Here is a 19,118-nt window from a genome sequence, read left to right as displayed (position 1 = left end):
AAATTCACAAATAACCCATTTCTCAAACACAAAATCAACAGAGGAACTGTTGAAGACACCTGCCGACTGCCAAGGGAGGTTGCCGCTGAAAGCGCTGTTGCCACTGTGCATGCTTTAGCTTACGCTCGCTTGCGACTTGTTCGAAAGTATAGCCGAGTATACACTGGTAAAAAAACTTTTCTCTTCAGGCATAATGGTAGTTGGCTTTTGAATATTGAATGTAATCTTCCAAATGCTTTCTACCCAAGCATCATGCACCTTTTAATTTCATTCATGATATTTTTCCATTGATATCTGTTATCCTAAGTATATGTAATAATCTACTTGTTTAATTTCCTCATTATTGATTTTTATTATTTCTGGTTGGACATAACATACACACACACACACACATATATATATATATGAAGAAATTCTTCGATTAAAAAAATGGAGACATATTATATTATAGAGGCCAAGATAAGGAAAGAATCAGTGGGGTTGGATTCTTGATCAACAAAAAACTGAAGAACAACATACTAGAATTTGACAGTGTATCCGATCGAATAGCAAGTATTGTTGTTCAGATCTCAAAAAGATACACTCTTAAGATTGTCCAAGTCTATGCACCAACAATGTCATACTGACGAAGAAATTGAAGCCTTCTATCATGATATAGAAGATCGTTTCAGAGATCGAAGCAAAACACAGATGTACATAAACTCAACATTAAAAAAGATATATTGCAACATGAACTAATCAATACATTTAAACATCTTATTATAGATGACAATGCTGATCTATCAAAAAGTAATGACATTATTATCCAAAACCTTTTACAATGCTCACTTGAAATAGCTGGTACCACAGAACAGAAACAAGACAAAATCTCTGAAGAAACAAAACAGCTTATGAAGAAATGAAACAATCAGTTGACCTACAGAATAAAATTGAATACACTGAATTGTGTAAAACAATCAGAAAACGTATTACAGAAGAAATAAGAAAATTCAATTGTAAATTCATACAACAAACAACTGAAAACAACCGTAGTGTCAAAGATACACTCTTAAGATCGTCCAAGTCTATGCACACAATAAGTCATACTGACAAAGAAATTGAAGCCTTCTATCATGATATAGAAGATCGTTTCGGAGATCAAAGCAAAACATAGATGTACACAAACTCAACATTAAAAAAGGTATATTGCAACATGAACTAATCAATACATTTAAACATCTTATTATAGATGACAATGCTGATCTATCAGAAAGTAATGACATTATTATCCAAGACCTTTTACAATGCTCACTTGAAATAGCTGGTACCACAGAACAGAAACAAGACAAAATCTCTGAAGAAACAAAACAGCTTATGAAGAAATGAAACAATCAATTGACCTACAGAATAAAATTGAATATACTGAATTGTGTAAAACAATCAGAAAACGTATTACAGAAGAAATAAGAAAATTCATACAACAAACAATTGAAAACAACCGTAGTCTCAAAAAAGCCAAACAGCAATTGATGAACGGCAAACAGTTGCAGTCAAACTACAAGACGGTACTATCACCAGAAATAGATATGCTATAACTAAAAGAATTGAAGAATTCTACTCAATATTATATCAGGATGATGAATTAAATGAAGAGGAAGACAACTATGACACAGCTGAAGTACCACAGATTCTACAGAAGAAGTTATGCAGAGCATCCAATGCTTCCAAAATGGGAAAGCTGCAGGTGCAGATGGAGTTAGAACAGAACTTCTAAAAACAGGTGGAGAAATAATCTACAAACTCTTAGCAAAACTATTTACTTTATGCTTGAAGAATAATGATGCACCAATAACATGGAAGAAGGCTACCGTAATTCTGATACATAAAAAAGGTGATATAGAAGGCTTGACAAACTATCAACCTATCATTCTACTATCAGTGGTCTACAAAGTGTTTACAAAAGTCTTAGCTCATAGGCTTTGTGCAACTCTGGACCTAGGACCTGCCTGTTCTTTTGGCTCAACCAAAAGAACAGGCAGGCTTTCGAAGGGGCTTTTACAATGGACCATATTCAAGTTGTACAGCAGATTATTGAACGGTGTAATGAATATCAATTACCACTATTTCTTAGTTTTATTGACTATGAGAAAGCCTTTGATTCACGTAAAACTTGTGCAATACTTAAAGCATGACGAGACCAACAGGTGGAGGAGCCCTACATCAGAACCATCAAATCCGCATGCACCACTGCCACACGGTTCATTTTGGTGGAAACATCTCTACTGTGGGAATACACAGAGGTATAGGACAGGGTGGCACGGTATCTCCAGGGTTGTTTGCAGTGTGCCTAGAAGAACAATTCAAACTTCTTGATTGGGAGGGGAGGGGACTGAAGGTGGATGGAAGATATTTGGGCCATTTATGCTTTGCAGATGACATAATTATCTTTACTCTTTACTTCAACTGCACATGAATTACAGACTCATGTTCATGAGCTCCAAATTGCTAGAGGAACAGCAGGCCTGGGGAAGACCTGGGTTGTGTCCAACCAGAAATAATAAAGATCAGTGATGAGAGGAAATTGAACAAGTGGATCATTGTATATGCTTGAGACAACGGATGTCGATGGAATGGGATGTCATGGATGAAATTGAAGGGCACTCGATGCTTGGGTGGAGGGCATTTGGAGAATTGCATTCAATGTTCGAGGGCCAACTGGCATTGTGCCTGAAGAGAAGGGTTTTTGGCCAGTGTATTCTTCCTATACTGACATATGGCTGTGAAACATGGACACTGAATGCAAAGGTAATTCAAAAATTAAGAACAACACAATTTAGTATGGAAAGAAGTATGTTTGGTATCACAAGATTGGATCACAAAAGGAATACATGGATAAGAAATCAAACCAAACTCTCTGACATCATAGGAAGATGTGAAACATCTGAAGTGGCAATGGGCTGGGCATATTACTTGAAGACAATATCAGCGATGGACAAAAGAAGTACTGAACTGGATTCCACAAGAGGAAAAACGACCACGGCGCTGACGTAAATCACGGTGGATTGATGATATCATCAGATTTGCAGGAGTGACATGGAAAAGGAGAGCCATGGACAGAGAGTTTTGGAGTAATCTTGGAAAGGCCTTCATCCAGCAGTGGATCGACAATGGCTGCTGCTGATGATGATGATATATATATAGATCATCATCATCATTAAATTCCTGATATGTACCCTCAATGGTGTACAGGATATGCCAGTACTACGTGAAAAATTTACATCATTACTAACTTCTGATCTACAATTTTCCTCCAAATCAGTCTGTTACTTGTCAAGACTGCAACATTATCAGATCTTATATTTCTATCATCTAAGACACTTTGTACCGTACCAATCCACCTATATCTTGGTCTTCCTCTGTGTCTTTTTCCTGCCAACCTGACAGAGAACACTGTTTTGCTAATCTTTCCTTGCCCATTCTGTTTAAGTAACCAAACCACCTGAGATTAGATCTGCTAATGCATTTCTCGATGCTGACAATGTCAAGTACTTTCCTATTATCCTCATATTTAATACGATATTTCCATTGATGCATCTGTTCATGCCCCTAATCTTTCTTAGGACTCTCATATCTGTGGTCTCTAGTCTTTGGTGAAGTGTTTTACTTCTAAACCAGCTCTCAGATCCTTAAGTTAAAATTGGTTTGAACACTGTCTTGTATAGCTATATCTTGTTTCATATACATTTATTCAGTTGACTTCCTACCATACCAACTTTGTTGATTCTGTTGTCTATTTCCATATTTAATTTACCACCTTCATTAAATATCATGCCTAAGTAGCTGAAATGTTTCACTTGTTCTATAGGTTCTCCATTCACAATGCAGTTGTGAATGGAGAACAAATTGTCTTGTTATTGCTGACCTTCAAACCATATCTATTACAGTTATCAATTTAGTTAGGGAATCTTGCAGACTTGTAGTGGATTTATTTAGAAGTATAACATTGTCTGTATAAAGTAAAGAGCTGACATTAACATCTCAAAATTTTAATATCAGGTTTAATACCACTTTTCTTCATAATACGATCCATATAGATAATGAATAACAGAGGGGGAAAATGTACATCTTTGTCTGACACAAGTTTTAACATTAAACCATCTTCCTGTACTTCAATTCCAACTGCTGAGTTACAACTCAAATAAAGACTAAGTATTGCTTGATATAATGCCCCATTGACACCATATAACTGTAGCATATTGAATAGCTTCTCTCTTGGCACCTTGTCATATGCCTTTTTCAGATCTACAAAACTTAAATATAGATCTTTGTTATATTCCCATGCTTTCTCGACTATTTGTCGTAAAGTGAAGATCTGATCCTGACAGCCTCTATTTGGCCTGAATCCAGCTTGTTCTTCACCAAGCTTTTCTTCCACAATTCTTCTCAACCATTTCTGAAGTATACACTTACATAGATCTTGCCAGGAACACTCAGTAGGGAAATGTAATTCCCACATTCAGTTGTATTTCCCTTTTTATATATGGGTACTATGAGAGCTCTACTCCAATCATCGGGAATTCTTCCCTCTGTCCAGGCTTTCTGAACTATGCAGTGCAGCCACTGTAAGACTCTTATACCACCATATTTCAGCATTTCTGGTCGAATATCATCTACTCCTGCTGCCTTTCAACATTTCAATTTTGATGGGTTTTTTCCTACTTCAAGTATAGATATGTGTTCCTGACTGCATGCCTGTTGAGTGTTTTTTACCACTGTGCTACCACTGCTTGATTCATTTAGCAATTTTTCGAAGTAATTACTCCATACTTCAAGGATATCTTTTTCTCCAGTTTCATGTCACCTTTATTTTCTCTAATTCCTTTTACAGCACTCTTTCCTCCATTTCTGAGCTTCTTCAACAACCTCCAGAATATCTTGCCACCTTCTTGATATTTATTTTCTATGTTCTTACCAAAGTCTTCCCGTGACTTTTGTTTACTTAGTTTTACAAAGCGTTTAGCTTTCTTACATTTGTCTCTGTATTCTATTAGATCACAAGCTGACTTATTTTCTAGGAACTTTTGATATGCTTTTTGCTTTTCCTTATGTGCCTCTTTAACTTCTTGTGACTTTTCTATCCTTGCAGACAATCTCACCACATGCATCTCTCGCTGAATCAATCGGTGTTTTCTTCAGGGCTTGCCACTGAATCTCCAAGGTTTGTTTCCTGTTCTCAAACCCTTTCATTTTTTCTTGAATAATGTTTGTGTATTTTAGTCTACAGTTCATATCTGAGAGCTGCTCAACTTTTATTCGCTTTAAAACTTTCTTATATGTTCTTCTTTTCAATATGAAATTGAATTTTATCATGCTCAAGACTAAATAGTGATCACTTCCAATTTCAAATCCTCTGCACACTCTGGTGTCTGGCACTAGGGAGAAAACATCACTATCAACAATAACATAGTCAATGAGACTTTTCTTATTCCTTGCATCTTTTCTCCATGTGAATATGTGCACATTTTTATGTTGGAACATTGTGTTAGTAATAAACAGTCCATGTCCTGAGCAGAAATCCAACAGGTATTTGCTATTATTATTAGCTTTGCTCTTTTCTCCAAATTTTCCCAAAATATTTTTGTATGTCTGACAATCATTTCCTACTCTGCTATTTTGATCCCAACAAGGATTAACTTTTCGTTTTTCATTGAGTCAGCTGCTTTCACTAAAGCCTTAATATATATAATTAAACTTTATATATTTTCTTTATTTTTTTTCTTTATATATTTTCTTTTTATTATTTTATTTACATATTTTCTATATGTTTAACCTTTATATCAATGAGATTATCAGTGGATTGCAAGGGGACATTCAGTTGTTTGCGGATGATGCAAAGCTGGGAAGGATAATTAGTAATAGTGCAGATGTGGTAGCCCTGCAAGAGGATTTGAATAAGCTAGATAGATGGGCAAATGAATGGGGGTATCGGTTTAATGCAGCAAAATGTAAGGCCTTGAGGTTTGGGAAACATCGATGGGATGCTGCATATGCTATGGGAAGAATTATACTGGAGGAAGTAGGGGATACAAGAGATCTGGGGTTAATGATTGATAGAAACCTGAAATTTAGAGGACATATTGCAAAGGTGGTGAAGGTAACACAGGGGATTGCTGCAATAATGAGAAGGACGCTGACCTGCAGAGATAAAAGGGTTATCATTCCGTTGTATAAGTCTCTGATCAGACCACACTTAGACTATTGTTCTCAGATTTGGTCCTCAGGATTTGAAGGGGATAAATTAACTGTGGAAAGGGTACAAAGGTGGATGAATAACAAAGATGGTTTCAGGACAGTACCATGTTAGTTATGAGGATCGGCTGAGGAAATGTGGACTGCAGAGTTTGATGGATAGAAGATAGAGAGGTGATATGATTGAAACTTTTAAACTGTTGAGAGGTGATTACAGGGTTGACACTGGGGAGTTCTTTCGCTTGGTTGAACAGAGGGAAGGAGTGATGACAAGAGGCCATCCCTGGAAGTTATGAAAGGAAACTGTTTGCAAGAGGGTGAGGAGTGGTTTCTTTGCATAGAGGGTGGTTGAACCATGGAATGCGTTGCCTGATGGAGTGGTGAGAGTGAGAACGGTCAATGAGTTTAAGGAGTGGTATGATAGACTTTGTGTTTCTCAAATGGGGACCTCCCCTCGATGAGTCTTGATAGACTTTGTGTTTCTTAGGAAGGACTTCCCACGATGAGTCATTTGACTTCATGGAGGTCTGAATAATAATTAGCAGGCAAGCCTGGGATGGAGAGAAACTGATTTACGGCTTACCTGAAATGAAGGAAGTTCTGAACCTCTATAGTATGGCTGTCATGTTCTTGACCATCACATATTGAAGACTGTGAATATGTGTGTGTGAGAATGGAGGGGCTGGAAACATTGCTCTAGACCAAAGAGTAACCACTTCCCTCTAATAATCATGATGATGATGGTGTTGCATCAGGAACTTCATCAACTACCTAGTCAACCTAAGTGACGTTTCCTTCAACTAAGAAAATATCCTTCTGCAGTATTCATATGGTTCACGCGGTTAGCCTAGTGGCTATGCACTTCACAACCATATGCCTGGGATGTCCTAGGTTCGATTCCCATCAACGACGTGAGGAGCTTGAAGATCTTCCTCAGCCATAGCCAAGTTAGCCGGTCTTGGGCGTGGACAACAGGGTTTTTCTCACTAGTTTATCTGGTCTTTTTCATCCCCCAAGCAGGTAAATCGGCCCCATGAACATGCACAGATTAGAGTCATGAATGTTTCCCTTAGGGGATGCAGCAGAGGAGTGGCAAACCAGCTGCATTAATTCGCCTGTAAACTCCTCATTAGGAGGGGGACTCAATCCATCCTAGGATAGATGGAGTATTCATACTCGCTAAATTTGGCTACCAGATGAAATTTCTACCTTCTCTGTGAGAAGGTAGAAATTTCATCAAACCATTAGTGAACTAACTTCCCAAGTGGATGTTTAATCTTGTTTTTTAAGATCCAGTTTTTAAGATCCTTATTGTACAATTTTTATGTTTGCACATGTTACTCTTTAAAAAAAAAAATTTTTCAATTTGTAAAACTTATAAAAAGAAATTAAACCCAAAACTAATGCAATAAAATTAACTCATTCAACAGTGCACTCTGTTTTGGGAATAAATGCATTTCATATACTAATATCAGAAGTCAAAAATGAACAAATTCATGTTCTCACATAAGTCAGGAGCCTGATGAAAGGAGTATAATATTCTGCTGGAAAAACTTCTTCCTCATTAGTGTATCGCCAGACATTATGGAAAATTTCTGTTGCAGATATGCCAATGAGAAGAAACACAAGAATCTGGATGAAAATACAAAAATACCAATGATTTATAAATTTAAAAACACTCAAACATCAATTACATGTTAATTAAGTTCTAGATCATACACTAAACATTAATATTTTACTGTAATCAAAATTATAACGCTCTCCCTTTCTCTCACACACACACACACACACACACACACACACTAACTGTAAAAAAAAAAAAAAGATAAACAAAAATCTGATTTTTCCATCCCCATTCCAGTGCATGATGCTGAACTTTCTGACAGTAGACTGGATAGTGTCAGCATCTTTGATTCTCAAAAGTGAATTAAGATAAAAACTTATCTGAAATGTCTACTATGCATTATATCATACTCTCTCTCTCTCTCTCTCTCTCATTCACCATTAAAAAAACTTTCACTTTCATTTATTAAGAAAATCTAAAAAGGAGTTGTGGTTCAAAACTCTGATTCAAAACTAATTTTAATAATATTACAGCCAAACGAACAATTAAAATTGTAATGGACAAAAGATCTTAAGTACTAAGTTAAAACTCTCTAATGTAAGAAAAGTACTGTCTAAGAAAGTATTAAAACATATGAAAGTTCAGCAGAACTTTCATATTTCAAATGTTTCAAAGACAACAACCAAACCTTGAAGATTCATGTGCAAATTCAGAAGAAAAATCTGACTGATTCAGGAGAGAAATCTGGTGAGATTGTCTGCAAGAATCGAAAAATTAGAACTCAGGAAGTGAAAGAGGCAGTCAAAGAAAAAAAAACGAAAGTGTATAGACAGTACCCGGAAAGTAAGTCAGCTTGTGCACTCGGAGAATACAGAGATAAATGTAAGAAAGCAAAGCACTGTAAAACTAGCTAAACAAAAGTCATGGGAAGACTTTGGTAAAAATAAATATAAACAAGATGGCAAAATATTCTTGAGCATATTGAAAAAAGCTTAAAAATAGAGAGTACCATAAAAGGAATCAGAGGTGATAAAGGTGATCTGAAAACTGAAGATAAAGATATTCTAGATATCTGGAGTAATTACTTTCAAAGACTGATAAATGAAATAGCAGTGACAGCATGATGATAAAACACACTCAACAGGAATGCAATCAGGAATAAATATCAATACTAAGTAGAAAAGCCATCAAAAATCTGAAATGTGGAACGGCCGCTGGAGTAAATAATATTTGACCAAAAATACTCAAATAGGGAGGTATAAAGTTTTACAGTGGCTAAACCACATAATTCAGAAGGCCTTGTCAGAGGATCACATTCCAGATGACTGGAGTAGAGCTCTCATAGTAACCTATCTATTAAAATGGGAAATAAAATAATGTAAGAATTACAGAGGAATATCCTCACTAAGTGTTCCTGGTAAGATTTATGCAAGTATACTTGAGAAACAATGAGAAAAATTGTGAAAGGGATGCTTGGAAAAGAAAAAAGTCAGATTCAGCCCAAACAGAAGTTGTCAGGATCTGATCTTCACTTATTATTATTATTACATGACCCCCCCCCCCTCCAGGGAGTCCAAAGACTCATCGAGGGAGGGCACCTACTCTCTGTCCCCACCACTCAAATCCATCAACTACAACTATACCAACACTATCTATTGCCCATCATCACCACCACTAGTATTTTCACAGACAATCACAAACATCCATGCCCACGGCGGGATTCGAACTCGCAGCCTTCTGGTTGGAGAGCGGATACGCTAACCACTTGGCCAACCAGGCTGGCTGGCTGGCTGGCTGGCTTTCAAATAGTTGAAAAATCATGTATAGGTTTATAGATATACTGATCCCTTATATTTCTAGTAGTATCTCTAAACCTATTGGTAGAATTTTGAAGAAGTATCACCTTATTCCCACATATTTTCCAATCAACAAAATTTCTTATCTGTTACTATCTACAAAAGACAAACTATCACTTCTATTATTAGCTATACCTCTGATACCCTGTGAATGTAATTTGACATACTTTGGGAAGACTGGCCATTCTGTGGAAAAAAGAATTAATGAACATCAATATTACATTGAGTATGCGAAACCTCAAAAGTCTGGTCTGGCATAGCATAGTATTGACACTAAACACAGTATCTGGTGGGATGAGGCTCATCTCCTCCATAGAAGCAGTTTTAAATATGAACGCCTTTCCATAGAAAGTTGCAAAGTCCTTTTATATCAGCCTAACCTGAATTGGGATGATTGTCTCTCTCTCTCTACCAAATGTCTGGGAGATTCTCATTTGATGTAAACATCAAATATAGTTTTAATATTATTTATTAATATATTAATTTCTAGCTCGCAGTAATCATTTTTAATTGGTAAACTGATTGTTGTATGCACCTTATATTCCTGTTTTTTGATTTGCCTGTTTTTATCACACATGTGTACTGTTGTTTTCATAATGAAAAAATCTCTACTTTAATCTCTAAGAAAAATCTCTAAAGTTAATTACTGTAGTCATCATGCAATTTGTTGATTAAAAATATATTTGAAATGATAAAGATGATATATTTGAGACGATAATTTTGCAGTCTTGGCAAACAAGATTAAGATTAATTTGGAGAAAAATAATCAATAAGTTAATAATGATGTAACTTTTTGTGTATTATTATTATTATTATTGTTCCGGGCAACTCCAAACATTATAAGTATTAGTGAGACTTGGCTAATAGCAAATAATGTAGTTATAGGGATTGAATATGTTGAATGTGGATTTAGTATTTTCAGGGAGGATAACGTAGGCAGGATAGGGGATGGCTGATAATAGATGAATTCCAGCCAACAACAACAACAGTAGGAGTCAGTTGGGCAGTGTTTTTGAGTCAAACCGGTGTGAGATTGAGGACAATAGGACAAAATATAAAATTGGTTGCTGCTATAGGCCAGGGATGACATGCATCAGCAGATTAGTACAATGAGTACAAATCAAGCAATTATTATGGGGGAGGACTGCAACTTATTTGAAGGAGAATGTGATCGAGGGTACTAGGGATATGGGAGTGTTGGATCTAGTTATAGGATCAGAAGAGCTGTCCATAACTAAGGTGGATACATTGTTTCTGATTAGGGAAAGTGATCATGTGGTCTTGACTTGGAGGTAGCAAAACATGTGGAAATTCCAGTTAAGAAAGGATATATGTGGAACTACAAGGCCAGTGATTATGAGACGCTCAGGAGGCAGCTTAAAGCAATACCATGGCATAAAGATCTGCAAGGGTATGATGTTCACAGTGCATGGGGGATAGTCGAGGGGTATCTGGATGAAGCACCCAAGGTCAGGGGATAAATTGGGTAGAGTTAGATGGATGAGCAATATCATTAAACAAGAGAATGTTGTGATGGGTATATACAGAGAAAGGTGACTAGCAAACTCCTAAACAGTACAAGGTTTAGGCAAGAAAGGTGACCAGAATTACAAGGAAAGCAAAATAGATTATGGGAAGAAATTAGTCGAACAGGCAACAGGAAATCCCAAAGAGTTTTTTTTCATTATGTTGCAAGTAGAAGGAAAAATGACCATGGAAGGATAACTTTAATGAGTCCAGATAGTAGAGAGGTAACAGAGGCAGATGAAATTGAGATAATGAGTGATCATTTTGCAAGGATATATCATCCAAGTAAAGATATTGTTATGACAGAGGTGACAGGGATTGATGTGAGAATAGAGGTTGAAAAATTGAAGGTACTTGGTATACTCCAGAATCTGAATTGGATGGGATATCGGTTCATGTTTTAATAAAATATGCCAGGGAACTGGTGATGCCTTGTAGTAGGCTATTTAAGTCTCAGCTCTGATAAAGTCTCAAGAGAGTGGAAGGAGGGCAAAATAATTCCTCTGAATAAAGGAGGATCAATCTGTGGCCATCAGTATATTATAAACCAATCAAACAACATGCAATGGCAATCCATTCCAATCATGCACCACTCTATGAATGAAAAATCTAGCCCTCACCCCCTTCTTGACAGCATTCATTTTCAACTTCCAAGGATGCCCTTGAGTCTTTGCCTACCCTCCATAAAATGAAAAATTCCATTTATTAAATTCCACTTCTGTGGAATCTTCCCTGTTCTGAGACTCAAATTATATAGTCTGGTCAAAGGAATAGCCAGTTCAGCTGAACACTCTGAGCATCCATGCTTATATCCCATCAATTCCTATTGCAGAATTCTTATTCATGAAAAAGCTCTAGTACTTCCTACTCATACACACGAGTTTCCTCATACAGTGAAGAGGTCTTGGTGAGTTCAACGTTGCATATACCAAGTTGACAGCTTTTTTGTAAAATGTCTACTGATTAGATGAACAATCTCTTCTGCATCAGTCACCCACATACCATCTGCATTCAGTAGAGTTACTTTTTCAAATTATCCATTCTTTCTTTTGTTTGTAACATAAGGACAGAATTCTTTTGGGTTGTCTTTAACTTGCAGAGCCAGATTCTTTTCATACTCATACTCAGCTTTCGGTACAAAACTTGTGACTCTTCTGGCTTACTGCTTATAATTATCATAACTGACATCATCCGTAATGCACACAGTATTCCTTCCACATCATCTTTTTCTTACGAATCTCTTGCTTAATTACATTACACATCCATTTCACTCCTACTCTATTTATTCTTTGAACTCTAGGGACATATTCTAATATCACATCATTTAAGTATTTTTTAAACACTTCCCACACATGAAGTTACTTCATGTGCCAACTGTTGGATTCTGATTATGTAAAGATTAGAGTAATTATTATTTGCTTCAGAATCCAACATGATCTTCCATCACAAAGGCTAGACTTGTAAATATGATTTAATGTAAACAACTTATTTTACAATTTAATATTCATATAACTACCTTAATTTTGTCTAATATTTAATTAATTAATCAAAGATGTATGTATTGATAATGAAAAGACTGTATTAAATATTATTAAGCTATTTTATTTATGACTATGTTAATATTATAAGAGTTTATATTTGATAATTTAACTGCGCATTAATTGAAATGTAAATATTCTCTATTTATTCCTGTTGGTAGAAGTTTAACGTTATGCAATAGCTCAATTTTATTATATTTTTTGTTGTCATGGAAACGTATGTTAGTGAGCGAGCACGTTTTGGAACACCACATGAGGAGAAGGTTTATTGAAAAGAGTTTTAGAAAGAAATCACGAGAATAATTTAGGCGGGAAGAATGGATATATAAAAAGGAAGAACGCTGAAAAATTAGATTATTAATTAAGAGATGAGAGATTAGATAGATTAAGAGAGAGAGAAAGGAGAGGATTGGCATTAGGTTGGAATCAGAGCATTGGGCATTCAGGAATCACAGTGCGATAATAGCGAGTCGGCAAGTCACTCAAGCAGCTAAATAAAGTCTACTAGTCGAGAGGCGGTTAGCTAATAAGTTGTAGAATAACAATTATAGCTACGGAAGACAGCTGAGTGACTACTAAATAGACTAGCAATACTTGAGTTGAGATTTAATTTCAGGGCCGACCTTTCAAGGACATACGGAACCTTGAAGCAAAGCACGGTGTAACTAGAGAAAAGTAGAGGCTGTAAAATTGAAGTTTACCGATAGCTGTGTTTGGAACTGTAGTGTCTAGAGAATTAGTTAAATGCCGGAAGAGCGAACAACTGTGCATATAAAACTTCAAGTTAAGGAATTATTGTGTGTTGCCTTATTTCATGAGTGATCAGTAGTATTTTATGCAACAACGTTTGTTTATGTGTATTGTGATCGATGATTAATTCAGTTATTGGTTAGAAGAATTATTTTAATGAGTGCCGTATGCTGTTTAAGTGTTTACAGTTATAAAAAGTGTTTACGTATAAGTAGATGTTTACGATGAAGAAAAAAGATTATCGGTAAGATTATTCCAACCGTTAATATTCCTATACAGAGAAGTGTGAGAGTTTCATCCTAGAATTTCCTTATACTAACAGTAACTATTGAGGAAGTTAGCTAAAGTGTAAATTTAAAAGTGTTTGTTTATGAAGAGGTATTACTGCAATTTTTGTTGTATTTGAAACTTAAAGAACTATGAGATATTGATGTGAATGATCATTAAGGAACTTTATTAAATAGTTAAAAGGAACTGTGAGAAGACTGTATTATAGAGATAACAGATTTATTATTGTCTGAGTTGTATGATTGAATTTATCGGAAGTTAAAATGTTTGTGATATCTTAATTACTGATTTGAATTTAAGTGTAAAATTTATGATTCTAAAATTAAATGTTTGTTTTTGTTAATCAAAAGTTGTATTTTGCCTGAATCTCTTTTACTGCACCATTCATAAAATATTCGAACCAAAGCGGGAGTGATAAATAAGTTAAATATACTCGGCCAGTATATATAATAACAACATATAAAGGAGAGATAGTTGAGAGTTGGTTTTACTTCAGTTCTTGAACTAATTCAGATATAAATTGGCGCAGTCTTTAAATATAAATTTTCTTTATATTTGAATTAAAAACCAACTAGCAACCTTTCAATTAGTTAAGAACATCGTAATAGTAATCATGTCGGATCCAAAGTATAGATTGAGACAAAGAAGGATCCAACAAAATGGTGCCATTTTGTTGGATGAAATATAAGATCACCGATAGAAATATAAGATCTGAAAATGTTGGAGTCTTGACAAGTAACAGACTGATTCGGAGGAAAATTGTAGATAGGAAGTTAGTAATGATGTAATTTTTTTCATGTAGTACTATCATATCCTGTACACCCCTTGAGGGTACATGGTAAGAATTTGATGATGATGATGCAGACTATAGCAACTAAATTCTTTTCAATAGCATCTGTGCATCCTAATAATCTAATTCAACTAGCTGCAAATTACGATGAAACAGATTACACCAAGTACAAAAACAAAAGACCAAAAGCTATTTTAAACTGCAATCTCAATGATTAACCCTCAGGCCCACTTAGGGCGAGCAACAGGCTCATTAATATTTTCTCTCTCACAGTTTTCCTCATCAGACAGCGGGGAATATGAAAAGCATCTGCTTCACCCTTTAAGCCAATAAAGTTGAAAGTTGACACTTTGGTATCTGTTCTGGCTCACACTGATGACATTTCAGATTTTGGCAAGATAAGTACTTTGGTATTCTTTCCTTTGTTTTTCACTTTAATTTTATTTTACTGGTGCTAGTGGTGGTTTTGCCTCCACTAACACTAGCTTTTTTTTTTTTTTTTTTTTTTTTTTTAAGTAAATATGAAGATTGCTGGTAGTGCAGTTGATATCTGCATTACAGTATTACTTTTGGCAGTATCATTAACACCATATACCATTTGCTGGTTGTGCTACTACTCGCATAGTAGCTCAAATATACCATTTGCTGGTTGTGTAAAATTGTTTCTAGATCATGGGATTATTTAATTTTCAGTGCTATGACTGAAAGGGATTTTTTCCTCTTACAATCAAATGCAGACATTTTAGTCTTTTCCCTCCTGAGATAATGGTACCAAATCCTCCAAGGATGTTAACTATAGGAATTGAAATTCCAGGATATGAAGAGGTAAGACAGGTGACTAAGGTTTTAAAAGATAGTTGGTGGTAGTAAGATTTATTATTTTATGCCGTACATATTTAATTGTAGTTAAAGATGTGGAAACAAGGGATAAACTATTACAGAGTTGTACATTTGAAAGTAGCACAGCAATTCCTGTAATGGTGGGCAGCCAAGTTAAAACAGTAAAAATCAAGAGATTTCCAATCGAATATATAGAAAACAGAAATGAAATTCTTACTGAGACATTCTCAAAATGAAATAAAATCAGTAACATACAAGAGGGTATATCAAGAATATCAAAATTGGTTTTCTGATGAGGTCAACCTTCAGAATGGGTATGAAGATGCCCATACCAAATTTTTTCAACATCAAGTTATGGTGAACTATCCCAGAGTACATAGGCAGTGCCTGCATTGTGGTTCATATGATCTCTTAGGTGGCAACTGCCCCAAAGCTAGATATTCCAATTATATGGAGATTGGACATATTGCTAATCAGTGTCTCAAACCCTGACAAAAATGCAAAAGTTCTGAACATCACATTACTGTTCCTTTCAGAACTTTCACTGAAAGAGTGGACACACCAGTAGAGCCAATTAGAATAGTATATATATATATATATATATATATATATCGGGGAGGCATAAAGAAGAGTTTCTGCATCTTCCAATTTAGTCTATTAAAGATAGTGCTTTCATACAAATTACACTTGATAAAATCACAAAAAGTGCATGACCAAATCAGCCCCAAGATCAGGACCAAATCTCCTCCAGAACTACAGGAGACACTTTTCCAGTAAAATACAGATGGAACAACATTAATTGAAATTACCAATAATGAACCTAGAATAACAACTTAACAGATACAAGATGAAATGCAAACAAATGAAACTGTTATACAAGAAAAAACAGAAAAGCAAATAAGACAACCAAAAGACCGTAATATGGAGACAAGATCATCAAAAAGAAAATATGAATTAATAAAAAAAAAATTGAGGATAAACAAAAAAACTAAAAGACATTAAAAAAGGAACTAAATCTAAAAGAAGAAGAAATAATAAAAAAAAATGTAATGATGGAAAAGGTTGTGGATCATCAAATAAAGACTCCTCAGGCTCAGAAGAGTTTATGAACTATCAGGAACCATCTCATGCTAATAATGGGTAAGCAACAGATGCAATTAAAGAAAAAATAATAAAGTTTACTGGTTCAAAGTTTTCTCAGTATGATTATCATCTACATTCAAAGAAATTAATTAGCTACCAAATCGAAAACAATGGGCATGAAATTAAAATAAAGGAAAGCAACTGGAAAACAATTTACAAGAAGCAGACTACAGAAATGCTCATTTGCAGATTGAAGACCTCATCAGGTTCATCTGAAATCTAGAAGTTAAAGACTTACCAGTGACACTTCACTAATCATATCATCTCCTTTCTGCATTGTCTCATTAAATGTACAAGGATTCCACAGGAAAGTTAAAAAAGAAGCTATATGGAAACTTATGCTATCATAATATCAGGTTTTTTTTGGTTCTCCAAGAAACATACTTCTGCAGATATAGATATAAAAACCTTAACAGATAGATATCCACTTCCTTCTTATTAGAGGTTTGGAAGGTTTAACAGGGATGAAGTAGGAGTTCTTATTCTTGCCCTGCTTCTTGGGTCATTCTGTAATATCCAAAGGGATGCAGAAGGGAGAATCTTGACAATAGATAGGAAATACTGTGGATGTGTAATAAAGTTTATGTTTATGCTCCATGGAACAGTTAGATGATAACTCTTCCAGGAATTGCAGCCTTATTTATACAGTTCCCGCTACATCATAGCAGCTGGGGAGTGGAACTGTACTGAAAACCCCACATTAAACAAAATAGGAGGACACCCCCAGAAGTGGAAAAGTGGGATATGCACAGTTAAAAAAAATGTTGACAATGCTCAACTAGTGGACATATGGAGGATTCGCAATCCTAATTTCCAGCTTACATGAATCAGGTTATTGTGCCCATCTTGACTGAATTTATATCTCTTCTTCCCTTATAAATAGGATAATTCAAATAAAACATCTTGACATTAACATGTTGGATCATAATCCATTTCTACTTAAATTCCAATGCATGGAACAAGTAGAAATCATTTCTGGACCATGGAGACTTCCACCAAATTTTCCATTGGTCTTTTCAACCAAATTCCAGACCCTCTGTTCAAACTGGAATAATGTTACCTAGAATGGAGATATGGTTAAAATTCAGACAAGCAATAAAACAGAATATGATTGAATGGGTAAAGGAACAGGCTTTCCTCAAAAGAAAAAAGTTGAAAGACCCGGATAAAGAGAGAAGCCAGTTCATAGCGAACCAATGCAATGGTATATAATTAGGTATCATTAGAAAGATTAACATAGAGATAGAAGCGGAAAAGCAGAAGAAAGAAATTTTAAAATGAGAATATAGCAGCACTTAGCAGATAGCTCTTCAGTTGCTTTTTTCAACAGTCTGCAAAGAAAGGAATAGCACTCAAATCTGAGTTGATGGTGAAGACATGTTAACTACTCAAGATATCCTTGATGCCTTTCAAAAACACTATAAAAATCTGTTTGAAGACAATAGTAGTGTGGGAAATTATAACTCTTGGAACATTAATGACTTTCCTGTTCATATCCGAGATGGGCTTGATCCATTACAGCATCTAAAGTTACTAGCCTATAAAGAATGCCAGACAAGAAAGTCCCCAGGACCTGATGGTCTAGGGATAGACCTTTACCATGAGGCCTGGGATTTTATTCTTCCCATTCTAGTTATACTGTGTAATTCTTTTCTCTCATCAGGACACATACCAAGTGAATTTGTAGCAAGCCATACCATCCTCATTCTAAAACCTAATAGAGATCATACCTTAATCAGCAGCCAGAGACCTATTTCTGGCTGCTGATTAAGGTATGATCTCTATAAGGATGACAGATACAGAAGAGGTTGTTCAACTAATGAGTGCCCATTTGCTAAACGCTATCAACCTGGTGTTCACAACATTGCACTTACTGCAACCTCTTCACTGGATGAAGTTTAGGCGTATGAGGAGGAGGTACTAGAGCTGTTACACAAACTGAATAAGAATTCAGCAATAGGGACTGATGGGGCATCAGCATAGGTTCTAAGTGTTCAGCTAACTAATATTCCTTTGACTAAGCTGTATAATTTGAGTCTCAGAACAGGAAAGATTCTGCAGGAGTGGAAATAATGTATGGCAATTCCATGGCACCACAAGGGTGATGCAAAGACCAATATATCCAACTATCAACCAATCAGTATCTCAGGTGTGGTGGTGAAGATTTTCTAAAAAGTGATTAGGACTCGCATTCAGAAATGAGTTGACAGTGAATCTCTACTTTGCAATAAACAGCATGGGTTTACTAAGGAAAGGTCATGTGTAGCTACTTGTGTAATAAAGATAGGCCTCCAAGGAGTCACGGACTCATCGAGGGAGACCACATATTACACACACACACCAGCTGTCATACTTGTTCTTAAATTCATTCACAGGCTTGCACACACAACATCCAGTGGCAATTCATTCCAATCATGCCTAGAATAAGATCTAGAAAAAATCTAGATCTTATTCCCCTTGTTGACAGCATTCATTCTCAGCTTCAAAGGATGACCTTTCATCCTTTCCCCACCCACAATGAAATGAAAAATTCTATCAGCTGAAATCCTGTATATGACCCTTTCAGAAGTTTGTAAGTCTCAATTATATCACCC

At 35.6% G+C, this 19,118-nt stretch overlaps 1 protein-coding gene across 1 annotated transcript in view; it reads right to left on the bottom strand.

Annotated features, from left to right (window-relative positions):
* LOC150105146 (multidrug resistance-associated protein 1-like) overlaps positions 1-19,118 on the bottom strand; it is a 475,014-nt gene that overhangs the window by 414,028 nt on the left and 41,868 nt on the right. The window contains exon 4 of the mRNA XM_090396181.1: positions 7,735-7,860. Within this exon, the coding sequence (XP_090252307.1) occupies positions 7,735-7,860 (126 nt within the window). The remainder of the gene's footprint in view (positions 1-7,734; positions 7,861-19,118) is intronic.

This window comes from Typopeltis vanoorti, chromosome 7 (genome assembly GCF_054136105.1).
Source record: "Typopeltis vanoorti isolate ZY-2024b chromosome 7, IOZ_Tvanoo_1.0, whole genome shotgun sequence".
Lineage (NCBI taxonomy): Eukaryota > Metazoa > Arthropoda > Arachnida > Uropygi > Thelyphonidae > Typopeltis > Typopeltis vanoorti.
This window is presented reverse-complemented; position numbering and strand designations above follow the sequence as displayed.